At 37.8% G+C, this 27,136-nt stretch overlaps 1 protein-coding gene across 3 annotated transcripts; it reads right to left on the bottom strand.

Moving 5' to 3' along the window:
* Positions 1-2,695: 2,695 nt before the first annotated feature.
* Positions 2,696-27,136, bottom strand: SPDL1 (spindle apparatus coiled-coil protein 1). 3 transcript variants are annotated; one of them, XM_084883699.1, is made up of 12 exons: positions 27,120-27,136; positions 21,186-21,369; positions 17,512-17,688; positions 14,558-14,752; positions 13,581-13,730; positions 13,386-13,484; positions 13,198-13,308; positions 11,147-11,287; positions 9,244-9,347; positions 8,502-8,689; positions 5,121-5,451; positions 2,696-3,270 (listed from the first exon to the last, which is right to left on the bottom strand). In XM_084883699.1, the coding sequence occupies exons 2-12, from the start codon at positions 21,342-21,344 to the stop codon at positions 3,123-3,125; spliced, it is 1,803 nt and encodes a 600-aa protein (XP_084739825.1). In that variant the 5' UTR covers positions 21,345-21,369; positions 27,120-27,136; the 3' UTR covers positions 2,696-3,122. The 3 variants fall into 3 exon arrangements, with proteins under 3 accessions (XP_084739825.1, XP_084739823.1, XP_084739824.1); XM_084883697.1 differs by having other exon boundaries at positions 27,003-27,135; XM_084883698.1 differs by lacking the exon at positions 27,120-27,136 and adding an exon at positions 27,003-27,035 and having other exon boundaries at positions 21,186-21,366.

A 27,136-nucleotide genomic window follows, 5' to 3' on the forward strand; every position in this document is an offset into this window, starting at 1 on the left:
CCCTACCTCACTTTTTAAACTACAAAAAGAGCCTTTTTTGTTAGAACAGTTTTAGGCTTATATACATTGCCATGCTTGATAGTGCCTCATAGATCTCTTAGGCTCTATTCATTTTTCTTCATTCTTTTCTTTCTGCTTTTCAGTCAGAATGATCTCGATTGGCCAGTATTTTAATTTTACTTATTCTTCTATTTACTTTTCAAATATGCTGTTGAATGTGAGCTTCTCATTTGTTATTGTACTTTTCAACTCCACAGTTCCAATCTGGTTCCTTAAACAGTTTCTCTTTATTGGTAGTCTCTATTTGCCATTGTTCTTATGCCATTGGCCCTTTAAGCACATTTAAAATTGTTTTCATTTAAAGTTTTTGTCTAGTAAGTCCAATGTCTGGCGCAGTTTATTTTTTCTTATTTTTGGATCATACTTTGGTTCTTGCGTTGTAATAGTTGTTGAAAATTTTGAATATTATCATGTGCCAACTCTAAAAATCAGATTTCTCCCCTCACCAAAGTTTGTTGTTGCTGACTGTAGTTGTTGCTGGAATGCTATTCTCTTTCTGACTTCGGAAACCACAAAAGAAATCTAAAAAAAATTTAAAAAAGTAAAAAGCCACCAGGCAGTTTCTTGTTTCTGTCTCAGTTCCTTTAGGACATCGGATATTCTATTACAACTTCTACCACTCTTTTTTAACTTTTTCACCACTCACTAACACCTGTGCCCTTGGACAGGTAACTTAACTACTTTGAGGCCTTGGTTTCCTCATCTCTAAAATGAGAATAAGTTAAATATAATATCCAAATCACAGAGATGAGATTAAATGTGGCAATACATGAAAAGGCTTAAAACAGGGCTTGGCACATTAGGTTGATTCAAATGTTAGACATAACTATTCATATCCTAGTGGCCCAGTGCTGGAAATTTGTGCATGGGGGGGAAGGGGAGGGAGTGGTATCCCTCAGTCCAGCCTGCATCCTCTCCAATCTGGGATCCCTCTCACAATCCAGGACTGCTGGCTGACAACTGCTCACCTGCCTGCCTTTCTGATTGTCCCTAACAGCTTCTGCCTGCCAGCCTGATCACCTCCTAACCACTTCCCTGCCAGCCTGATTGATGCCCAACTGCTTCCCTGCCAGCCTGTTTGCTCCTAACTGCCCTCCCCTGCAGGGTTGGTTCCCCCACAACTGCCCTCCCCTGCAGGCCTGGGTCTCCCCCGAAATGCCCTTCCCTACAGGCCTGGTCGCACCCATCTTCCCTCTTTTGCTGGCCTGGTCACCCCCAACTGCCCTCCCTTGCAAGCCTAGTCCCTCCCAACCGCCCTTCTCTGCTGGCCATCTTGTGGTGGCCATCTTGTGCCCACATGGGGACAGCCATCTTTGTGTGTTGCAGTGATGGTCAATTTGCATATTACTCTTTTATTAGATAGGATAGAGGCCTGGTGCACAGGTGGGGGCCAGTTGGTTTGCCTTTAAGGGTGTCCTGGATCAGGGTGGGGGTTCCCTTGGGGCATGTGGTGGTCTGGGTGAGGGGCCTGTGGTTTGCAGGCCAGCCATGCCCTCTGGTGACGGAAGCGGAGGCCCTGGTATCTGGGATTTATTTATCTTCTATAATTGAAATTTTGTAGCCTTGAGCAGAGCCAACCCTCCTGCTTGCTCCATGGCGGAAGCCATTTTTGTTGGGGTTTATTTATCTTCTATAATTGAATCTTTGTAGCCTTGAGCGGAGGCCAAGGCAGGCCAGGACTGCAGAAGCTTGGCTTCCTCCATCACCTGGGCAAATCAAGACTACTGTTCTCTCTAGCTCCGTGGCTGCTTTCATTTTTGTTGGTAATTTTCAATTATCTTCTATAATTGAAACTTTGTAGCCTTGAGTGGAGGCCAGGGTGTGCAGAAAGCTTGGCTTTCTCCATTACCAGGGAAACCCAAGCCTTCTGCTAGCTCTCTTGGTTGGGTTAATTTGCATATTCATTCCTGATTGGCTGGTGGGTGTGACTTTTGCATGTAGGTGAATGATGGTTAATTTGTATATTACTCTTTCATTAATAAGATGTTTCTGTGAGTGTTTTTAGGTGAGATTAACATTTAAATCTGTGGACTTTGAGTAAAGCAGATTTCTCCTCACAACATGGGTGAGCCTATGCATGCGATTAATTGAAACTCTAGATAGAACAAAGACTGACCTCGCCCATTGTAGAATTCTGTAGCAGACAGTTTTCAAGCAAACTGACATTGGCTCTTCCGTGGGTCTCCACCCTGCAGCTTTGGACTGCTGATTTTGGACTTAATCAGCATCCATATGCATGTAAGCCAATTCCTTAAAATAAATCTCTCTGCCTCTTTCTAAACATTATAGACCAGCAACTTTTAATTTGTATGCCACAGCAGAACCACTGGTGTGCTACAAGACTTTATAAAACATGCAATACCTGACTATTTAGTCAGGGGCACTGACCTCTTCCCTTAGATTGTCAAATAAAAAAATGACCACAGTCAACACAATAGCTATCTAATGTGAATGAATCAAAATTATTAACTCCCCCCCCCACTTTTGTTAGATCAGCAAAAAATACATTTTTTGGTGTGCTACAGAATTTTAGTAATTAGATTACTAGTATGTGTCATGATATGAAAAAGGTTGAAAATAGAGTAATACACCCTCCTATAGTATATATGAAATTAAGTTATAGACCAGTCTATAATCATTTAAAGGAAAAACAAAATCTTTATTTCGAAAGTTTAGTCAAAAATACAAAGATGAACTTAGGTACTTTAAACACTGACAAAATCCAGTTACAATATAATATATGGCTCTGATGGTATGTGGTAATATCACTTAAAAATCCATATACAATGCAACAAATAGATTTATAACAACACCTTCCTTCATTTAATAGTTTATTCACACAGATGCCCCATGAAGGACCATCACTTAAAGAACTCTCCTGGTTAGAATCACAACCAAATTTAGAACATTTGGTCAAAACAGTATGAACATGCCAGGTCCTGGCACAGTGAGTAGAAAGAAATAACCTACAAGGTTATATACTTCAGATGAAGACAATCTTAATTCACCTCCAAAGCAATCTTTTGGGAAAGTGTTACTTTACTCTTATTAAAGATCAGTCTTTACTGCTGAGCGCACTGATTCTCTGGAGTTGATTTAGAGGACACATATAAAACAGGGTGTGATTTCTTACAAGTTTTCTTTTCCAATTTTCTTGTGGTTTCTTTTTCTTCTTTAACTTCTGTTTGAAGCTTTGATTCAGGAGATAACCTACAGGCATTAAAGCACTACTCTGAATTCAAGTGTGGTTAAGAAAAAGAAAGAAGAGAGCATTCTCTAGTATAATGGGCCTCTGGTAAATATGGAGATTTTTTTACTTATATAAGGAAAAACATTATAGTTGACTCTAATACCATTAAGAAAACTAAGTCACTGACTCTCTAAAAGAATATTTTATGTCAATAGACTCACTTTTTTAAATGTTTAAAGAAATATCTTTCAGGTTGATAAAAAGTCAGAGCAAAGCCTAAATTAAAGAACTAACATATAATGAGGGTGCCTATCATACTAAGCACATCTAGGGAAAAGATTTACAATGCTGTAGCACTAGTTTAATGTTAACATAATATACAAAAAGCAAAATGTAATAAGGTAAAAATAACATGAGATCCTGGGCTGCATAAATAGATGTGTATTTGTCTCATAAAAGAAATAAAATTGCGTTTCAACTAGGAGAATAATTTAAGAAAAAAATAAACAGTGATGAGATATTACTCTTCCACTTACTTTCTTACCTTTTGACCTTTATTACTTTAATATTTTTTTAAAGCTAAGGCTCTTAAAACGCGAGTTCCTATAGTTATATATGTCTAGACATTTTCTATTTTAGTCGCAAAATCAAATATGCAGAAACTAAAAGCTTTGAAGTTTTGATATAAAACAAAAGTGGCCAGCTTGGCTTAATGAATAGAGTGTCAGCCTGCGGACTGAAGGGTCCCAGGTTTGATTCTGGTGAAGGGCACATGCCCAAGTAGCAGGCTCAATCCCCAGTAGGGGACATGTAGGAGACAGCTGATAAATGATTCTCTCTCATCATTGACATTTCTATCTCTCTCCCCCTCTCCCTTCCTTTCTGAAATCAATAAATAAATGTATTTACTTATAGTACTTCTGATATTTAAAAATGTCAAAACAGGAATCAAAGCCCATACTTAAAGGCTTAGGATAAATCATTTAAAAAGCCATAAAATTTTTTATTAAAGTTTTCCAAAAGGCTGAAATTTCTTAGACTATTAGAAAGCCATTTTAAGAGGTAAGCTGATATTTTTTTAATCACCATTCTTTTTTTTTTTCTTTTCTTTTCTTTTCATATACTAGAGCCCAGTATAAGAAATTCATGCATAGGTATGGTCCTAGACCTGGCTGGCGATCAAGGCCAATCAGGGCTTTCCAGCTGCCAGCTGGGGCCTTCCGTCCCCTGGCTGCCAGCAATCAGGGCTGATCAAGGCTTTCTGGTGGTCAGCGAACATCATAGCAAGTGGTTGAACTCCTGGTCAGTCAAACTCCCAAGGGACAATTTGCATATTAGCCTTTTATTATATAGGATTTTAACTGAATTCAGAGAAGGAGGGAGAGGAAGATATAGAAACATTAATGATAAGAGAGAATCATTGATCAGCAGCCTCCTGCATGCCTGCAACTGGGGATGGAACCAGCAACTCAGGCATGTGCTGTGACTGGGAATTAAACCATGATCTCCTGGTTTGTAAGTCAATGGTCAACTACTGAGCAACACCAGCCTGGCCTGATTCCTATTGAACCAGGAAAACAATAACTGTACACTTATCCAAACCAACAGAATGTTCAGACGTATTAAACTGTGATAATTGTTTCATGAAACAAAAAAGTATAACATTAAAACATAATTTCCTTATTCAGAAGTGCTTTCCCCTTGCAATCATTTAGTCTTTCTTAAAGTTTTAAAAATGTTGAAAGTAGTTAGAAGAAATTATACTGCATGTAACACTAAGAAAATAGATGAAGAAACAGCACAGTTCATGCAGTCATAGAGAAGAGATGGAGAGAAATGCTGGTTGCCTTGAATAAGAGAGGACACTGACCTGTGAGAGTCTGGAGAGTTTCCACTTCTTTCACTTATGGCTGGAACTTCTACAAGTTTCACACATTTCTTTTCCTTCGTTGGCTGAATATTCATGGTCAGGTTTTTGTGAGGAGAGAGAGTAACTCCTGATATGTTTAAAGAAACTGTCTTTTCTAACTGTAAGTTGTTAACTTCTAAGTTGCTAGTACCGGACTTCGCCTCCTCTTTCTGAGATAGTGATCTAGAAACTTCTTCCCCGACAGCACTGTTAGAACATACGTTGTTAGGGGTGGTTATATCCACAGGCAGTACCTCACGCCTCTTTTTGAGTACAGGCACTTCAATTTTCTCTGAGAATAAAATCATTAAAAGTACATCCAGTTAATAAATCAAAGACACAATCCACATAAAGAGGTAGAACTACTTATACAGTTTTCCTTTCCCCATTCTTTTAAAACCCACTAATCTCCTTAATAAATAATTTTATTTCTGTAATTTATTATTCTTTTTCATGGACTCCATTAACTTTGTCTTTTAGAAGTCATCTGCCTGTCACTTTCTTCAGGAACTCAATATATCTGTCTCTAGAAATGAACACCTCAATGTTCTTTTTGATATTGTGGTAAAGGTTGTGTGGGGCTTCATAAGATCACAGTGTGAAGATGAGGAAGGATCCCAGGGCTAAGAGTCAAGGAATCCAGGTCCAAATCCTAGTATACAAAGCACTCTGCAGGTGGATGACCTTGGGCAAGTATTTAACCTCTCTGAGATTTTCTTTATCTTTAAAATGGGAGTTAAAAGTACCCATCTGATTCAATATTGTGTTTTGTAAGGATGAAGTGAAAATAAAACACAAAAACAGGTCAAACTGTCTGAATATGATAGCTTGTGCCTATTAGCCTTCCCTACAAAATATATTCAAAACCTGAGTACTTATACCATGGATACCTCCCTAGTTCAAACCATATTATTATGTCTCACTGCAGACTACTACAATGTCCTTCTAGCCCCACTGCTTAACATAACACACTCCATTCCCTATGCAGCTCCACAGCCAGGACCTCGGGACTGGAGGCTTGACCCTCTCCCAGGCCGCAGCCCCAGTCGCTGGGCCATAAGATGGGCAGCCTGGCTGGTCCCCACTCCTCTCTCGTGAGCTCATTTGTGCCTGGTTGGTAACTCTCCCCAGGGTTTAGTGTCTGAGCCATTTCGGCGTTATGGCATGAGGGTGTGATAACCATTTGCATATTAGCCCTTTATTATATAGGATTATTTCCCCTTTCTCTTTCACTGCTCCTTTAAAATCCACATCATCTAGGCTTACTATACTACCTCAAGTCTCTCTGCTATGTTCATTCAGTTCAGCAACCTTTGAAATTGAAAATGGATTAATTCTTAATCAGGAGAGCCTATGAGAATTAGGGAAAGAGAAGTCTTTTTAACTAAAAACACCTTACTACTGCAGACAGCTTTCCCATTATTGTTGAGAATAACTCCAGTCTTCGAAACAGTAATGAAAATAGTGTTACCCATGTGAACAGTACTGACACAAAAACTGCTGAAAATCTATAACCTAAGACAAGTAACAACACTTTTTTGTGTAAGAACCATCACACTCTTAGACTTATTTACTTTTGGCCTTTTATATCTTAACTAGGGGCCCAGTGCACAAACTGGTGCTCCTTGAAAGAAATTGTGGGCTGTGAGGCTATGGTAGGCACCAGGGCAGGTCTTGGCCCATCCTCTGCTCCCCCGCCCGGCCCCAATCCCCAGTCTGCCAGCAGCCCCACTCCCACAGCCACCACTCCCACACGCTGACAGTGCTGGCCCTGCCTGCACCCGCTGATGGCACAGAGTGATTGGGGCTGGCACCAGCAGCGGTTAGAGTGGGGCTGGCACCAGCAGTGGGTATGAGTGACGGTTGCTGCCCCAAGCGCCCCTCAGGAGCATGAGGAAATGGAGAAACCCAGAAGGGCAATCAGGGCCAGCAGCTGCTGTTGCACCCACTGATGGCACTGAGTGATCGGAATCGGCACCAGGCACAGACAGGGAGTGTGAGCTGCAGCTCTGGCACCTGCAGCAGGTGCAAGCCAGGCCATTGCCCGCAGCAGGGTCAAGCACTGGGTGAGACCACGTCTTTGCAGGAGCAAAGAATTTTCAGTAACCACCGAGGTTCCCCCTGATGACAATGACCAGGTTGGTCTGGCACCCCCGCTCACCCGCTCCACCATCCAGCTGTGACCAACATCCGCCATATTCCCCACATGCCCACTGGTGGTCAGCTCACATCATAGCGACTAGTTGTTCCACTGTTCGGTCTATTTGCATATTAGCTTTTTATTGTATAGGACCAGAGGCCCAGTGCATGAATTTGTGCATCAGTGGGGTCCCTCAGTCTGGCCTGAGGGATTGGGCTGAAACTGGCTCTCCAACATCCCCCAAAGGGTCGCAGATTGCAAAAGTGTGCAGGTCAGGCTGAGGGACCCCACCAGTGCAGGATCGGGGCTGTTGGCCAGCTGGGGAGGGACCGCAGGAGGGCTCCAGGGTGTGTCCAGCCTGTCTTGCTGAGTCCCCGACTGGCTGGATCCCAGCAGCAAGCTAACCTACCAGTCATAGCATCTGTCCCCTGGTGGTTAGTGCACATCATAGTGAGCAGTTGAGTAGCTTTAGCATATCATTAGCATATTATACTTTGGTTGAACAGCTGACTGGTCAACCAGACACTTAGCATATTAGTAGTATTTAGGTATAGTAAAATCACTCTCTTTAGTGTATAAAGTGGATATTTTCTATCTGAGTGATTATACTTGCTAGTTGCCTTCTAATATTTGGTTCTACTATTCTTCCTTAATTACAGAATCCCCAATATTTCATTGGGAACATGGACCCTGAGAAAAAGACTGCATTTCTCAGCTTTACTTGAAAGCAGATGAGGCCATGACTAAATTGTGCTCAAGATGTATACTGACAAACAATGCAAATGAAATCTAGATCCTGACTCTGGCCAGTCCTGGAATGCCACCTCCAGACTTCTATGAGGGGAAGGAATAACTATCTATCCTGTTTAAGTCTCCATCATTTTAGGTTTTCTATAAGCAGCATTAACTAATATAGATCCCAAACATCAGATGCCTCAACAAAATTGAACTCTTTGGCATTACATTAGATGCTGCAATCTTAAGTGAAAAAGTCTCAAATCTCAAGGTTCTCTTATACAGATACCCAAAAATAGCTAATATATTCATGCATACCTAGTACCTAGTTCTCTTTGAATTTTCCTACACATTTTGTAGTAGTAAATGCTTTACCATAAATACAATCTTTTTGTAATGGGATTTGTATAAAAATGAGCGGCAGAGCTTCTCATGATTAAAAGACAAAATTTGTAAGACATACATACCTTCGGGTTCATACTTTAGTTTTAACTCATCTATTTTAGCTCTCAGTTTCATGTTTTCACTCTGGGAAAACTGAAGGCATCTTTCATTGGCAAAAAGTTTTCGCTCAATATCTAAAGCCCGCTGACTCTCAAATAATGCATTCATTCGTTGTATAGACAATTCCCCTTTAGTGCTTTCATTTTCTTTGCTATATCAATAAAAAAAAGGGAACCAAGGAATAATTAAAATTACATAATATAAATAAGTGTAGTCGTTAGTGCAAATCTTTATTATATATTAGAACTTAGTAAAAAAATATATTTTAAGCTTTAACAATGGCACTTTTAAATAAAATAAAAACCCCATGCTTTCTCTAAAGAAAATAATAAAGGGAGGAGATGTTCTTTTCACATTTATTCATGTGTGAATAAATGCCTTTAAATTTAAAATTATATGATATTCATTCTTGAAAAATTTAAATTATAAGAACATTTTCTATGTTAAAGTCATTTTTACTTACCAATCTAAAAAGCTAAACTTTAAAAAGAAATAAAAATATTTAACTATTCATTAAAGGTATTTTTTCTTCAATAATCAGCACTAATTAATTCTTAACTAAATCTTGCTTAATGCCCAGAGATATTTTTGTCACTTTACTTTTTTGGATTTTTTTTTTTTTGGCAATATTAAAACAAAAATATGTAGTCACTAATACTACTTATAAACAAGAGTCTCCCATCTTTTTATCCAACCAACACTTACTTTGAGTTGTCAAGCTTTATCTGAAGTAAATCCGTGTAATAGGTAGTATCTTTCAGAGTACCAGAGTTGTCTGAAGGCTTAGATTCCATACTTTCATATAAACTCTAAAATTAAAATAAATAACAAATTAGGTTAGCAAAATGTTTATTAATAATATCAGCTACTGTTTATTGAATGCTTGTCCCATAGCAGGCACTGTCCATTCAACTCACTTACCTTCTAAACTAGATGCATGAATGAACATCCCTCTCATACACATAAGAGAACGGGTTTAAGGTGCCAAAGGCAAGTAAACTGAGAAGAATCTGAACCAAGATCTGTCCCCAAAGCTAAGGCTCCTAACCATACCTGCATCCTCTGATTTCCCTCTCCTTTTAAAGTATAAGAAATAAATACTTCTGAGTTTAATTCTGGATTTAATGACAAAGCCATAAAGTAGAAACATTTTAAAAAGAGTGGAGATCCTTAAGTTAATTTTGGTGCCCACTCTTCTGAGATTCTGATGGAAACCCTGCAAGATTTCTCTAGAGTAGCCCTAATGAGTTTGGCTCAGTGGATAGATCATCAGCCTGCAGACTCAAAGGTCCCAGGTTTGATTCTGGCCAAGGGCATGTACCTTGGTTGCGGGCACATACCGAGTAGGGAGTGTGTAGGAGGCAGCTGATTGATGTTTCTCTCTCATCAATGTTTCTAGCTCTCTATCACTCTCTCTTCCTCTCTGTAAAAAATCAATAAAATATATATTTAAAAAAAAAAAGATTTCTTAGGGTAAAAAATATATACTACTACTTAAAAACTTGTGAACAATTTTAAAGATTGCAGGCTAAAACCTCCTGGTTAAAGACTTAATTTCCAAAATATAGTGCTAAGCCTATTGGTGGCCCACATAAGCCTGAAATTTAATATTCTGCAAATTTAACCAAAATTGTAGTCAACAGTTCTTTTTAAGAGAGAGAAAAAAAAAAGGTTACATACATTTAAAATTCCATAATACACTACTGGCTATAATTTAAAATGCCCAAGAGGTTAACATTTTTTAAATCTGTCATTTATAAACTTTAATTAGCTATTCAGCTAGTGAGATATATATATATATATATATATATATATATATATATATATATATATATACTCTCACAGCTAATTTATAAATTTAATGTAATTCTAATAAAAAATACCAACAAAGTTTTTTTGAAGCTACACAAGATGTTCATAGAGAAAAACAATCATGCAAGAGTAGCCAAGAAAATACTAAGCTGGCCCAGACGTGTGGATCAGTAGTTGAGCATATACCCATGCACCAAGAGGTGACTGGTTTGATTCCTGGTCAGGGCACATTCCCAGGTTGTGGGCTTGATCCCCAAGTAGGAGGCGTGCAGGAGTCAGCCAGTAGATGTTTTTATCTCTCTACTGCTCTCCTTTCTTTTTATAAAATCAATAAAACATTTTAAAAAATGGAGCTGGACTGCACTGAAAAATAATTACTGACAACATGCAACATGAGGAACAAATCTCAACTGACAGAACGTTGAGTTGAACAACAGAGATATAATAAAGGATTCCATTTCTCTGGAGCTCAAGACTATTTGTACATCGATCTAATGCTGATAAATAAAAGCATGTTAAAACACATTGAATTATACACTAAAGATATGGGCACTTTAAGTTATAACTCACACATAATAACAAGTATGAGGAAGGTTAATTACTCTGACTCTACAAAAAGAAGAAACAGTCAAAGCCAGTGAAAAGCAAAAAGAAACTAGAAGAAAAAAAATTAAATATTGGTCAATCTCAATTGAAACTATACATTAATTATATAACAAAGAAACCTATTCATGTACAAAGTATTAAGATATTCAATCCAAAATTTAGCTGCATTTTTAAAAGCTGTTACACATACCTTAAATTTCTCCAGATTTCTAATTTCACTTAAGAGATGTTTAATTTCACCATTCTTCTGCTCCAACATGGCAAACAACCGTTCTTGCTGCTCAGATTCAGTTTGAGAGCCTTTCATTTGTAACAATGTGGCAATTTGTAACTGGAAAAAAAATTACCGGCCCCCAATAAAACTGAGTGAGGGAGAAGAAGATTCTGATAACTATATTTTTTGAATAATTCATATTTTGTACTATATTACTTTGAACGCATTTTGTAAATTAATTAGCTATTTCTAGTCTAATAATATAATAACTTGGAAACATTTACACCAGTAAATAAGTTACTAATTTCGACCACTTATGAATGATATCCAAAGTACATAACAATTATTTGTACTCCTGTGAGACATAATTGAACTGCACAGCTGTGTTCTGGAAGCACATCACCTAACTGGTAAATAGCCTGGACAAAGACTGCACTCTCATTGGGGTCTCATGGGGTTTCTCAAAAATTTTAATTAACTTCAATAGTATTGAGTGGGAGAAATTATTAAGCTACTTATATTCATAAATGTGAGATTCAGAAAGCACAAGGATAGAAAGCGAAGGGTCAAGGCAATCTAAGGATATTAAGGGAATATTCAATATAAACATAAATTTATTTTTTAAGAGCAGAATTAACTTATCTAATTATGACCTCACCTAATCCTAAAGTTGCAATTGAAAGGAAATTAGCTAAAATCTATACCTAACATTTCTTTCTCCCTTCATATATATCTGAAGTTCTGAAAAGTGCCAATTAGTTTAAATACAATTTTGAGTGAAGTTAGTAATATGAGAGAGCAGGAATAGTTAAAAGGAAGAGGGAAAGATGACTTCTAACATTTTAAAGGATCCACTTTTTGTTCCTGCTTCAGACTGGAGGCCAGATGCACTTAGCCTAAGAAGATCTAGACTGCTAGTGGCATCGCAAGATAGTTTGGGATATCATTGGAATGTTGGGTGGTAAATAGTAGGAGCTCAACAAATACTGAAAGCAAAACCAAGAGCAAACGTGAGAAAATTTACAAAGAAGTCATTCCCAGAAAGTGGAGAGCCTCAGTAAACCACGCAGCAGAGTCAAAAGTCTTAGAAATAAAAGCCCTGGCAGTTGTTTATTAAGCAGCACTTCCTTATTTGCCAAGCCCCATGCAGGAATTTTTCTATGCTTACATTTCACTCCAGGACAATTGTAGGAGGCAGATTCTATTATTTCTATTGTACAGATCAGATTACTGATGCTCTGAAAAGTAAAAGTACTTGTCCAATGTCACACAGCTAGCAAGTGACAGAATGAGGATTCAATCCCAGGTTGTTCAAACACCAAGGTTTAATTACTGACCTCCCCATTTCTTTGATAGATCTCATTGTCCTCAACAAAAGGCAGGAAGCCTTCCAGTCTTTGAATTACTACCTTTGCAAAGTTAGAAATACAGATCAGGGATCGGGACTGTAAGGCTGGTGTAACACTAAAATGTTTCCAACTTCTACATGTTTTTCAGTTACCACTTATTTGCCTAATATGATGACTAACAAACCCTTAAAATTAAAAGGGCCTATACACTTGACTTGAGGAATTGTAAGGAAAGGCAATTCAAATTTTACCCTATAAATAAGCTATTGGAGGAGAACTAAAGGTTGAGAGGACTACTTTCAGTTTACGTAGAAATCTCAGGACTCTGCTAAAAAAGACACCAACCCAACAGCAAGAAATAAAACATTTAATTCCTCCTTTTCCAATCCACAAAGAAAGATTTATACCTCTCTGGTAAGGCTAGTGAGTAACTATTACAAAATCAAACAAACATTGGGTACTAAATATACTACAACTAAATTTATATATAGGATTTTAAAAAATATAGATGGATCTTTTGCTCAACTTAAAAATACTGATTTTCTAAAATCATTCAGTTCTAGAAATAATGTTGTAAGTACACCCATTGAAGGAAAAGATGCTTTCTTTGATGTATCTGTAAATGTAAAACTGATACAAAAAAGGTTTATTAAACTTTTGATGGTGATAATTCCATACCTTCATTCTCTGCATCTGTTCTCTATTAAATGCATTTTGCTTCATTAGTGACTGATACTTGACTTTCATGCTGATAAACCTTCTTTCCATTGCTGCCCTTCGATCTTCCACCTAGAAAATATTAACATGTTTAATTATGTTTGTGTTAAGTGAAATGCCAATTTAATCAATGGAATGCTTGTAAGTACCTCTGCAAACAAAGAGTTGCCTTTACTATTGGGATCCAGGGCTTGCTGAAGTGCTTGGTCTAATTGCACTTGAAGATCTTGATTTGCTACACGAGCTTTCTAAATTAAAAAGAAAACAACTTAGCCAATAACGATTAGATTAGCAAGAAAAAAGCTTATGATGAATTTGAAAAGATATTACTGCAATCATAATACCTCTAAGGCATTGTAACAAGAAACCGCTTCTTTCTCTCGCTCCTCTTTTTCTTCTGTAAGCCGGTCGACCTGGCGCATTAGATTAGAATTCAGAAGCTCTAGTTGTTCTAGTCTGTACTGCAGTTCATTCACTTCTTCTTTGAGGGTGGTCTATTCAATAGAAATTGGAAAAGAGGAAACTCTTGAATAATCTTTTATTTAGCAGCTGCTCAATTCATCTATCAGCAATGATTCACACCTAAAACTAAAGAACTAGTTAAAGGTTTTATAACGTGCATAATGAAATAATAAAAATTACTGAATTTTTCAGCAGGGAAGAAAAAAAGGCTCTAGAGACTATTTTTCTTTCCTATGAATTTAAGGTTTTAATATTTAATTATTCTTAGCCTGCAATGAAAAAAACTAGGTTCATATGCACATTAACTTCCACTGGACCAGCATTTTATATTGGGGTTTTTGTTTTGTTTTTATAAATGATACTAGGACCAAAGTAAATGTCTCCAAATTATTCCAGAGGTTTCATTAACCTAACAATAAAGTCTGCCTTACATATCATGCAATTTAAAGCTTTATTATGCTTTAATAAACCTCCCTAAAAACTCTGTAAAACACTTTAGTTAGATAAAAGTTAGGCCAGCCCTGACTGGTTTGGTTCAGTGGATAGAGCATCGGCCTGTGGACTGAAAGGTCCCAGGTTCGATTCCAGTCAAGGGCATGTACCTTGGTTGCAGGCACATCGCCAGTAGGGGGTGTGCAGGAGGCAGCTGAATGATGTTTCTCTCTCATCAATGTCTCTAACTCTCTATCCCTTTCTCTTCCTCTGTGTAAAAATCAATAAAATATTAAAATATTTTTTTTTAAAAGGCCAAAAAATAATCCAGCTTTAAAACTAGCTCATAATGATCATTACAAAAACATGTAAAACATATGCAAAAAGGGGGAAGAAAATCCGGAAACACCAGTGCCATAAAAATTACCTTCATACTTTCCATTTCCGTCAGTTCAATTTGAAGAGCCAACACCTCTGAAGACATGCTTTCATGCACACGTTCAGACATTACCCGCATTTCCTCTGATTTACAAGAGAGAAGTTCCTTCTGATGCTCTACTTTGTGCTTCAGCTGCTTTTCACTAAGCCTAGCTTCATCCAATTCCGCTTTTAGTTTCTCTAACTGAAGTTAAAAGAAAAACAAAAAACAATCTCAAAAGGTAAATGAAGATCATCAGAACATACAACTGCAGCACAAACTGTCCTTGTACCTGCAGGGTAACTACTTTGGAAGATAGCTGACTTAAACAGAACTATTTAATAACTTTCTAAAATGTCACATATTTCTAAATCTTGGAACACTAGGAATACACAGCTTTACAGGGAACACTTATAGAAGGGTGAAGCTTTAGGGTCAGATCTAGGTTTAACTTGTGTCAGTTTCATTCCTCATATGTAAAACTGGTAAATGACTGTACCTACCATCACAACTCTCAACTGAGAGCGCGTTGGTAAAACTGTAGCATCATGCCTAGCATTCACTAAAGGGTTCCTGTTAGCAATAAAAAGCTTTTTCTTGCTGTTCAGGGTTATGATTATCATCTATATTGAATTATTGTCAATAGGGTTTCAACATTCTTAGAATATATCCTAATATATTTTTAAAATATTTATTCTATTTAAAAAATTAGAGCCTCTTAGCTTGATTTGGTTTTCCCTTTTCTACTTTCATAATATAAAATAAAAATTTCAACTAAATGATTTATGTGAAAACATGGCCATCTTTCTTAAAAAATCACTGACTGACTCAAACTTAATGCATTGATTAGACTGTTGGAGCTTCATTTTTGGCCAAAGTTAGGCATCTTTTAAGATAGTGACATGCCTTGTTTTATAGACATACAAATAAGTCCATACAAGTAATGTCTGGATTCCTGATACCATTGGTGCTGTGTGAAGAATGAATAGTAAAAGCAGTATGATAGATGCAGGATTCCATAGTAATTAGGAGATGATGTGATCTAAACTAGAGTGGCAGTGGTATACATGGATGCTTTGTAAGTCAAATTCTTAGAACTTGTTGATAGGTTAAATATGGGAAATAAGTAAAAGATCACAAATAAAGCTCCAAATTATGGCAAGTGATTTGAGAACTTCAGTAAAACAGAAAAATATTTTTTGACCGATTTAATATTTGCTCCACCAAAAAGCCATCTTTACAATTGGCCTTGCCTCAATCTCTGAATATTTTCTAGATTACTTTGTTGTTTAGGGCAGATAATAAAAAATACTGCTTAAATGAAAACAATACTGGAGGGAGGGGGGTAAGAAGCACCGTTATCAGTCATTGGTGCCTTAACTAAGATTAGTTCCAGACTAGCTGGATTACTATTTGCCAGACTGGTATGTGAGATGATTTTAAGCATTACACAAAAGTATATTTTAATAATTAGGTTTGTATTGCCTATCAGAAAAAATATTACCAGTTAAAACATGCCATTTTACTGATATTCTTACTTTAAAATGAGAAAATACTTAAAAAGACAATCTAATGAGAAATTAAGTAACAGTATAGATAGTACACAGATATAGAAAAATTTTAAAAGATGCCACATGAAACACTGAAAATTAGAAAACAGACTTCTGAGAAATCAGGACAAAAGTCACACAAGTTATACTGGAGAGGATTTTGAAAAATATGGACTATTAAGAGGAGCCATCATAAAAGTTCTGGATTCTTGCCCTGACCGGTTTGGCTCAATGGATAGAGCATCAGCCTGCAGACTCAAGGGTCCCAGGTTCGATTCCGGTCAAGGGTATGTACCTTAGTTGCGGGCACATACCCTGTAGGGAGTATGCAGGAGGCAGCTGATTGATATTTCTCTCTCATCTATGTTTCTAACTCTCTATCCCTTTTCCTCCCTGTAAAAAATCACTAAAATATATATTTTTAAAAGTTCTGGATTCTTTATAAGTAACCTGAGGGCCTGTATAAATGAGGTATCAAAAGGAAATGGACACTTATTGAACAACCATTTACTCTATATTTATGCTTGAAACGGAGCCAGTATTACATGCCATTAAACTAAGTGCAGCAACACAGTTTGGGAATCAGCTTCAGTTCATAGCTTGACTGATAATTTTCTAGCTCTGTAATTTTGTCCAACTTATTTTGTAGGCTTAAACATGGTTTTCTCAACTGTCATATGGAGGTAATAATAGTACCTCCCTTATGAAGTTGTCATAAAAAAACTGAATCATGTGTTAGTTTTATCTTCAATAAAGAAACTATAAAGTAGCAATTCTGATGTATATACATTTATAAGAAGCTGTTGCAGAATTACAGTGTATCACTAATTGTAGTGAAAACTAGAGGACTAGTCTTTCTGGAAGAGGGTTGCCATACTATCTATATATATAAAAGCCAAGCAACCAGAACAACGGAACCACCAGAATGACCAGTAGCTATGACACACTGCAGTGGTCAACTGGCCTGATTGGGTCCCCCGATTGGCCCCCAGCAACCTCACACAGCCCCTCCTTCCTGGCTGGCACCACCCTTATTTTTGTTTCACCCCACCTCCCCTTCCAAACGCCCCCCCTTCGCCACTTTGCTGCCAGCCCTCCCCCATTGGGGCAGGCCGACCCAGCCGGAATCCACCCATATAAGCAAGGGCCATGATGGTCACTAAACCAAAACTCTGTAATAAATATCCAGCTACAAAAATTAAATAACTGCATTTAACTAATAGAATGTTATTTATACAAGTTCCTTAGGTAAACTCTTGTTTCTCAGTGTTCCCATGCCTCATATGAAGATAGGGTTCTTCTTGATCTCAGTTATTTTGCATAGATGGTACTAAGAAAAATCTTCATCGCCTAAAGTTTACAGATTGCTACATAATAGAACATTTTTGTTCTGAAATACATAGATATCCAAACCTTATTTTTTAGTTCATTCATTTCCTGTCCATGGGTTCTGCTCTGTTGTTCTTCCAATTTCTCCAGGTGCAGTTTTTGATCTTGTTTAATAGCTTCACATTCAGAACTCAAACTTTCTAACATTCGACTCTTGAGCTCAACTTCTCTCTGAAGAGTGTATTTTTCTTGCTCATAATTCTGAAAGCAGATTCAATTACAATTCAATTGCATAAAAACAACTTAAAGCCATCACATATAAGCAGTTCTCACCTTCAACTGTTTCATTCCTGCTTTATACATTTGCTGCTTTCTAAGTAAAAACCACATGTTAAATCTGGAGTAACTTTGTAGCTAATCAATCTTAAAAAATTAAAACCCCCTAAGGAGTATTTTGAGACTATATTCAAGTACATTCTAGGGATATGGTAATTGCTTTGAAACCTTATCAAGGAAGTAAAAAGTATACCATGGCACATCAGTGTATTAAGTGTATCTCTGCTAGGAAAAAAATATTTTAATATCACTTAAGTTTTCCTTGTGAGAATTACCTGGTTTGATAATGTTATGCTCTAACTGTAGCTCTGAAGAGAATGAACAAACAGTGGGCTAGGGGTAAAATGAAATACTAAGTCAGCTGTTAATTTTAGAATATAGTTATATAAGGAATGTTCATAAATGACTCTTTGAATGAATACAATGTTGAGATGAAAGGAGTATTTAATAGGACTTTTGCTTACTGACAAGAGAGCTTAAAAATAAAAGGGCCAACAATTGAAACTCCTTTAACAAGCTTTAAAAAATAAGATAAAAAAGGCTGGTATGGCTCAGTTGGTTGGGTGTCATCTTGTGCACTGAAAGGTTGCCAGTTTGATTCCCCATTAAGACACATACTGGAGCGGCAGGTTCCATACCTGGTAGGGGAACATGCAAGAGGCAGCTCATCATTGTTTTACTCTCACATCAATGTTTCTCTCTCCCCCTCCCTTCCTCTCTCTAAAAATCAATAAAAGTATTCTTTAATAAGATAAAATTAGATTAAATAAAAAAAGAAAATTAAAAAACAAGAGTTGCCATTAGCTATTTTTACCTGCTACATTTAAAATTTGAGATCAGTTTACATGTTACTGAGCATATACTAAATAAAACTGATTTATTCCTTTTTTAGTAAATGTGTGCCAGACACTGGAGACACACTAGTGAAAAGACAGACAAAATGTCCTCTCTCATAGTGCTTTTATTCTGGAGATAATTTTAGCACCACATAGAATTAAGAGAGTGGATGATGGAAGCTTTACAATATACAGGTTATCCCAAAAAAATGCATATACATTTTAACATCTGATAACTCAATTTTTAAAACAATGTATTTTAATAAACACTGCCTTTATAATTATTCAAAGTGTGTGTATGCATTTGGGGGACACCCTCTATCATCAGGGAAAAGCATCTCTACTGAGGTGATACCTTACAGAAACCAGAGGCTAAGAACTCAATTTTGCAAGTGGGGTATGAACAACTCAGATGGAGGCAACAGCTCGTGTACAGTCCATAAGGCAGAACTACTACAGTTAAAACAAGGGAAAGTAGTTTGAGATAAGGTCAAAGGTTGGCAGGGCTTAGATCACACAGGGATCTGAAAATCCAGGTAAGGAGCTCAGGTTCTGTTGTACATATAATTGGAAGCCAATGTATGTTTATAGCGGGGCTGTCATATGATCTTTTGTATATTCTTCAATGACCATTGGCTGCTAAGTAAAGAATGAACAATATGAACAGAAATGAGAGAATTAGGCAACTTGGTTGGAAGGCTAGTGTAACAATATAGGGAGAGGATGGTGGTCTGGACTAGAGTGGCAATAGTATAAATAAATGTTTTGTAGGTCAAGTTCCTGGAGCTTACTAATGGATTAAATGAGAAAGAAGGGGCAAAAAATATTGAGTAAAACTACTACATTTCTGGCTCAGGCAACTATAATATATGAATGTTATTGCATTTACTGCATAAGTTAAAGAAAATTGCAAGAAAAACCAATTCTTCTGTTTATATTAAGTTTGAGATGCCCAGTCTAGACTTCAGTGGAGAATTTGGTGTAGTGTCACAGAGCATTTAGATGTTACCCAAAGCTATGAAACAAGTGAGGCCACCTACGAAGAGTACAGACAAAACAAAATCTAAAATCTAATATGTGGTGAAGAGAGCAATCATAACTTAATTTTCCAAAGTCAGAACACCCGGGGTCAGAAAAAACATTAGGAATTCATTTAGTTCATTCCTCTTTATTGGGGACGGGGGTGGGTGGAAACTAGATCTAAAATCTTCAGAAAAGAAAATAATATTTACAATAATCTCTAGACAGCACAAATTTTCAATAGCTAAGTACACCTTTATATCGGGTCTAGTAATAATTAATGTCGTTTTTAAACATTCGTTTAAAATCTTGCTTGGCGTTGACTTGTATTGACATAACCTTCAAACACGTGGTATCTACAGAACGTGTGAAGTGCAATTAACAAGTTTTGCTTGAAAAAGTTTGTGTTTGGTTTGGTTTTTGTTGCAGAACTAGGGCTAAGAAGATGGTGGATGAAGAGCATATTCGGCACTGCATGCTTTACGAGTTCCAATTAGGAAGAAAAGCAAGTGAGGCTGCAAAAAACATCTGTAGTGCTCTTGGTCAAGATGCAGTTAGCGCCAGAAAATGCCAGCGTTGGTTTGAGAAATTTCGCGAGGGAAATTTTTCGTTAGATGACAAGAGTGGTCGAGGCCGTGTGTCCAATTTTGATCAAGAAGCTCTTCAAGCTCTTTTGGTGCAAAATCCTCAAATTACCCAACAAGAGCTTGCGACAACTTTAAATTGTTCACAAAAAACAATTTCCAATCAATTGTGTGCACTTGGCAAAGTCCAAAAGTTTGGAAAATGGGTTCCTCATGAGTTGACCGACAACAACCGTAATCAAAGAGTCACAATTTGCAGTTCGCTCCTCTCTCGTCAAAACCGTTTGCCGTTTTTAGAGCAAATTGTTACCGGAGATGAAGAATAGGTGCTGTATGTTAATTTGAAAAGGCGGCCTCAATGGTTGGACAAAAATGAGGCTCTGCAGCCCACGCCAAAACCTGACTTGCATGCGAAAAAAGTGATGTTGTGTGTTTGGTGGAATTTTAAAGGAATTCTTCATTATGAACTTTTACCATCTAACCAAACCATTACAAGTGCAGTGTATAGTGCCCAATTGGAAAGGTTAGCCCAAGCTTTAAGAGAAAAAGAACCCGCACTGATTAATCAGAAGGGCGTAATTCTTCACCACGACAACGCACGACCGCATACTGCAAGAATCACTGCTGAAAAACTGCGCCAGTTGAAATGGGAAGTTCTCCCTCAACCTGCATATTCTCCTGATATTGCCCCTTCCGATTACCATTTGTTTCGTTCTTTGCAAAACTTTCTTCTTGGAAAAAAATTTAATAATGAAGAATGCCTCAAAAATGCGTTGACCGAATTTTTTGCATCAAAATCACAAGAATTTTACAATAGAGGGATTAAAATGCTTCCTGAGCGTTGGGCACAAGTAGTAGAAAACAACGGCAACTATATTGTTGATTAAATTTTGTTGTATTGTTTAAATAAGTTCGATTTAAAAAAGTATTAGAAAACGACATTATTACTAGACCTAATAAACAGAGGAGTCTACAGTCCTACCTCAGTTATGGTCATCATTTCATTACGACATTTATCTAATTGTTCCTGCAATTCATTTTGGCTCTCCACTAGTTGTAAACCATATTGTGCAGCTTTTAGTCGCTCTTCTTCAGCCTCTTTGAGCTTGCGTCGAAGATCTGCAATTATATCTGCCTCCATAATTTTTTTTCCTGTTTTTAGGCTACTGTAAATAGAGAAAATAAAAGTACTTAAGCTTAAACAAAAACTCCATATAATAAAAATTTAAAAATATAGTTACATATATATTTCAATACTACTTTCATATAAAAACATAGTATTAAAGATTTTCTTCCTGACTTCTAAAAAAATTATATTTTTATTGATTTTCAGAGAGGAAGGGTAAGATAGAGTGAGAGAGAGAGAGAGAGAGAGAGAGAGAGAGAGAGAGAGAGAGAAACATAATTGATAGAATCTTCAATGGGTTACCACTTACTGGGGATCGAGCCTACAGCCTCCTGGATCAAAGGTCAAAGCTCAATCACTAAGCAACATTAGCTGGGCTCTTCCTGACTTACCAGTAAGTGGTCATATTTAGTCTTGTTCTAAGAATGTCTCAAGATTTTATTACCCGATTTAAGACAGAATCAAGCAGAGCAAAAAATGGTGACTATATTTAATTTTGCTTTAAGAATTGCAGTATAAGGAAACTATTTAGTTGTTGTGTGCTAAGTTTCCTTAAATGCTAAGAAAAGGTGGGTCTCATAATTATATCTTTATGCAGGTAATTAAGGTAAGAGAAGAATTAAAGTAATAAAGAAACAACTCTAATAAACATGAAATGGCATTGTGAGAATACCATGCTCACAATTTTTCACAACAGTGTTAACTTCCTGCATAAATCATGTTTGCCACATTAAATATTCTGTATTGAAAATGGATTCACTAGTATCTTCCTAGTTATTTGAAAGAGGGCATGCAAACAGGAACCATGTTCAGTGTAATTAAAACCTGCTAACCGGGGAGTTCCCTTTTTAATTACGCAACCTGTGATGGGCACGTACTCTTTCACACCTGGAGGACGTAATTTCATATTATTATTTTTTTAATTTATACTTAATTAAAATAAATGATATATATATATTTTCTTTTATTTATATATAAAGCACAAAGGAAAATACAAAATTACAAAAAAAATAGAAAAGAATACCAACAAAAAAATGGAAACATCGAATTAAAAAATTATAAATTTTACAAACAATTATAAAGATTACAAAAAATATATACCGTCCCTCTCAGGGCGCAACATATATTTCAAGGACGTATTCATACGTCCTACCCGTACCCGATATTGTTTACGTTTGACGTATTTATACATCCCGCTCGGTTAACAGGTTAAAGAACATTGCTGTCATTTTAGATTTTCAAGCAAAGACTTAAATAGATATAGAAACATATAACTCAACCTTACTTAACATCCTTTCCAAATTGGTGTCAGCCTCTTAGGCCAGACTCAAATCCAGCTGCCTTCAAAGAGCAACATGTCATTATTAAGGTGTTCCCTGATCTCTCCAGTCAAAGTAGTCAAATATTGCTTAAATCCCTTAGATGCGGGGCTCCATTCTGGACACTTCAGATACATTGGAGGTCAAATGGACAAAAAAAAACACACACACACACAAACCTCTTTTTTCATTAAGCTTATGGTACTTTCCAGGGGGAGAAGACAATATTATATCTGTCTTCAGAGTATAATTAATTAGAATTAATTATTAGAACACAATAATTAGAAAGAAGCAATGGGGGAAAACACAATAAGGGAATTTACAAGAGGTGGGCCTGTTGTTACTAGGATGAAATTTAAAGTACTGGAGTGGGAGGAGGCCCTCAGGTGAATTACCAGTGTACCTATTTAGAAAAAGAATGGTCCAGGCAGAGGGATAGCACCTAACACAGAAGGAAGCCCAAAGAATGAACAAGACAGTTTGGATCAGAAGACTAAATAGCAGAAAAATAGGTGGAATCAGACCATTGTAAGGACTTGGGTTTCTATTCTTGGTGAAATGGGGAGTCATTGAAAACTCTGGAATAGAGATCTGATAAACTTAAAAGGGTCATTTGGCTGCTATGTTGAACAGTTTGGAGGGGAGCAACTTGGATACAGAAAGACCGGTGAGATGACTGGTCACACCAGGGTAACCATATAAAAAGTGAGAAATGGTCAAATTCTGCATATATTTTGACGGTAGAGCCAGCATGATTTTCTGATAAATGAAATGTGGGATGTAGGAAAGAGAGAAAAGTCAAAAATGCCTCCAAGTCTTCTGGTCTGAGCACTTAGTAATATAGATTTGCCAGCAGTTGATGCATTGGAAACTGTGAGTAAATATTGTTTTGGAAAGAAAATCAGGGGCTTAAGTGTTAGACATGAAATATGTTAAGTAAGCAGTTGGCTACATGAGTAGAAGAGGGGTCTGGGCTGAAGACTTAAATTGGGAGTTATTAGCATAAATCCTTGAACCTTGATTATCACCAGAGTATGAGCATAATTAAAGAAAAGAGGGCCAAGGAATAAGCCCTGGTAAGAGATGGGAAAGACAGAAAAGTATATTCAGGTATGACCAATGAGGAAGAATAAAGCCAAGAGCACGTGTTGTCCTGGAAGCCAATAAACGAAAGTGTATTAAGGAGGTACATGTGACCAATTCTAGCAAATGCTAAGTCTAATAAGGGGAGAACTGAGAACTGGCTGATGGATGTGAATTCACAGAGGTCATCACGACCTTAAGAGCAGTTTGGACAGATGGGGCAAAAGCCTGACTGGAATGAGTTGGACAAATAACGGTAGGAAAACAGAAGACAGTATGTACAGTTTGGCTGCAAAGGAGAACAGATAAATGGGGTAGGGGCTGGAGGGAAAGCAAAATCAAACGTATTTTATTTTAAAAACAAAAATTTTAAGAAAAATGTATTAAAATAAGAAATTTTAAGAAAAATTTAACAGTATGCTTCTATGCTATTTGATTGATACCGTGTTTCCCCGAAAATAAGACATCCTCCAAAAATAAGACCCACTTAAAGGATTCCTTCTGAGTGAAATATAAGGCATCCCCCGAAAATAAGGCCCCCCTAGGCTAAACATGAGAGATTTGGTCCACTGATTCTGAAAGAAATGGAGTCACAAGAAATTAACCAGGAAATTCAGGAATTGGATTGTTAGGATGATGTTCCAGAAGTTGATGACATGATTGTCATTGAATAAATGAGTAAATTCTTGATACTGTAGGATTCACAGTTTGTCTGGTTTGTGTTGACAACTGCCGTACTTCCGTACCGTATACAGGTAATAAATTTTCTTTATTTTCATCTAACAATAGATGTGTACTGTATTCTTCTTCATGGAAAAATAAGACATCCCTTGAAAATAAGACCTAGCGCATCTTTGGGAGCAAAAATTAATAAAAGACACTGTCTTATTTTCAGGGAAACAGGGTAGATCCAGGAGAGAAGAAAAAGTTATAATATAGAAGACATGGAAGACTGCTGAAGTGATGAATAAAGTGGATGAGGTTTAATGTACAGGAACTGATTTTAGACAGAAGCATGAATATTTCATCTAAAGTATGGGAAAGCAATGTCTATAGTTACAAACACTGATAAGTATGTAAATACAATGGTGGGAGTCTGCATAAATGCCCTTCTAACTACTTCAATTGATCTGTGAATTAGGAAGCAAGGTCTTTAAGAATGAAGATAAAAGAGGAGATACAGGGTTTAGAAGAGAAGAAAAATATCCTACATTACCCAGGGCTGGCAGTTACTGCTCTGAAATGCAAGCCCTTTCCAAAGCCTGTGCATGATGGGGCCAGCTGCTAACTGTTGCACTGTTAAAACATTTATGCTTATTGAGGATTTACCAATTGCCAGGCACAGTGTTTCAAATGCATTATCTCATTAAATTCTCTTGATAGTCCTAGGTTAAAATTTACCAAAGAAAAACGAGCCAGCCAGCAATGACAATGTTTTGTCTATGTCCAGGAAGCCAAAATATTAGCTCTCATTCATTTAAAGCACATGTGTCAAACACAAGGCCCGCAGGCCAAATCCAGCCCGCCAGGCCTTGCAATGTGGCCGCACCGCGCTGTCATCACTGCACTCCGCTGTCAGTTTATGACATTGTCAGTTTATGACTGTTCAGTAAACCATTCGGCCCGCGATTTAGGCTGGATTTTAGATTTTGGCCCCTTCTCTGATTGAGTTCGACACCCCTAATTTAAAGGATTTGCTGGAATTCCTATTATGTCAAGTACTGAGCTATTGCTGAGAACACAATGGTGACCCAAAACTAGACAATAGCCCTATCTTTTTTAATCTTATAGTCTCTGAGTGGAAAATCATTAAATCAAATAACTTAACTGTAAAGGTAAAACTGAAATTAAGTGCAACAGGGTGAGCTGTATGGTACTATCTGAGCCTATAACACAGGGGCACTGTCCCAATCTGGGTAGTGGGGTAGGGTGGGCGGGGATCAGGACAAGAGAGATTTTCCTGAGGAAGTGAGTTTTCAGTAAAAGTCTGGTGGACGCGGAAGAGTTAAACATCCATCTGCAAAGAGAGGTAGACAGGGTTGAATAACAATTACAGCTAATATGTGCCAGATACTGTGCTTGGTTCTTTGCATATTTTCTTATTTAATAGACTAGACAACCCCATGAAATAAGGTTATTTCCCCCCTTTACACATGAGCAAACTGAGGCACAGAAAGGTTAAGTAACTTGCCCAAAGGTTATCAGCTAGTAAGGGGTTAAGTGAGATGGGAAGGAAGGTCTAGCTCCACAGCTGGATCTGCTCCTAACCACTTTTCTGCCTCTGGGAAGCACAGCCTGCACCAAGCATTTAGGAGATGGGAAGTTCTGGGAATCAGATTGCCGAGTTCTTACCCCACATTCACTGCTCACTGGCTGCATGAACCAGAGCATCTTATTCAATGTCTTGCTCTGTCATCCATAAAATAAGGGCAATAACACAGACCTAACAGGGTTTTTGAGAAGACTGAATCAGCCAATGGCTGTGAAGAGCAGGTAGGGGAGAATTAGACACGCAGCTGTCGGGGGCAGCGCTGTCCAACAGAAATATAAAGCAAGCCACATATGTGGTTTTTAATTGTCAAGCAGACACATTAAAAAAAGGTAAGTAGCCAAAACCGGTTTGGCTCAGTGGATAGAGCGTGGGCCTGCGGACTGAAGGGTCCTGGGTTTGATTCCGGTTAAGGGCATGTACCTTGGTTGCAGGCACATCCCTAGTGGGGGGGTGTGTAGGAGGCAGCTGATGGATGTTTCTCTCTCATCGATGTTTCTAACTTTCTATCCCTCTCCCTTCCTCTCTGTAAAAAATCAATAAAAATATATGTATTTTTAAAAAGGTAAGTATCTCTGAAATTCATTTGAGTAATACTTTCCTTAACCCAATGCATCCCAGATATCATTTCAACATATAATCATAAAACTTATTAAAGAAATATGACGTTTGTATAGTCTTCGAAATCCCCTGTGCATTTCACATTTATAGCATTTCTCATACTGGACAGCGCAGGTTATTTTTGGGAGGCCCAGGCGCCCACCCAGGCCTTCCAAGTTCATGCAGCATCCCCGGGGGGCGGCGAGGCGGCCCAACGGAAAAACTGAAACCGACTCGGAACCCCGTGTGCGAGAACTCGGGGTTCCGCGGGAGAAGCTGCTCCGGCTAACGCCCTCGGCCGAGATCCAGGCCCCGGGTTTCCTAGGACCCTCTCTTCCCCGCAGGAGCGCTTCAGCGCCGCTCCGCTCCACACACACGCCCCTCCAGGCCCCCTGCCCCTACCTCTAGCACTGCTTTCCCCCGCTGCTGCCCGCGACGGCCCGCGGTGAGCTCACTGAGCCCCGGTTCCTGAGGGGAACCCTATTCACCGCAGAAACATCAACCGAAGCGCACACCCACCTTCCGGGTTAGCGCCA

The sequence above is a fragment of the Pipistrellus hanaki genome (assembly GCF_964339955.1).
Source record: "Pipistrellus hanaki genome assembly, chromosome: 5".
Classification (NCBI taxonomy): Eukaryota; Metazoa; Chordata; class Mammalia; order Chiroptera; family Vespertilionidae; genus Pipistrellus; species Pipistrellus hanaki.

Bases quoted from the DNA above. Each gene is read 5' to 3' on its own strand.
- SPDL1 (XM_084883699.1), bottom strand. From the start codon at position 21,344: ATGGAGGCAGATATAATTGCAGATCTTCGACGCAAGCTCAAAGAGGCT. The intron at 17,689-21,185 runs GTAGGACTGTAG...ATCTGCTTTCAG, and splicing joins AAATGATGACCATAACTGAG to AATTATGAGCAAGAAAAATA. The intron at 9,348-11,146 runs GTATGTGTAACA...TTTTAATTTTAG, and splicing joins GAAATCTGGAGAAATTTAAG to AGTTTATATGAAAGTATGGA.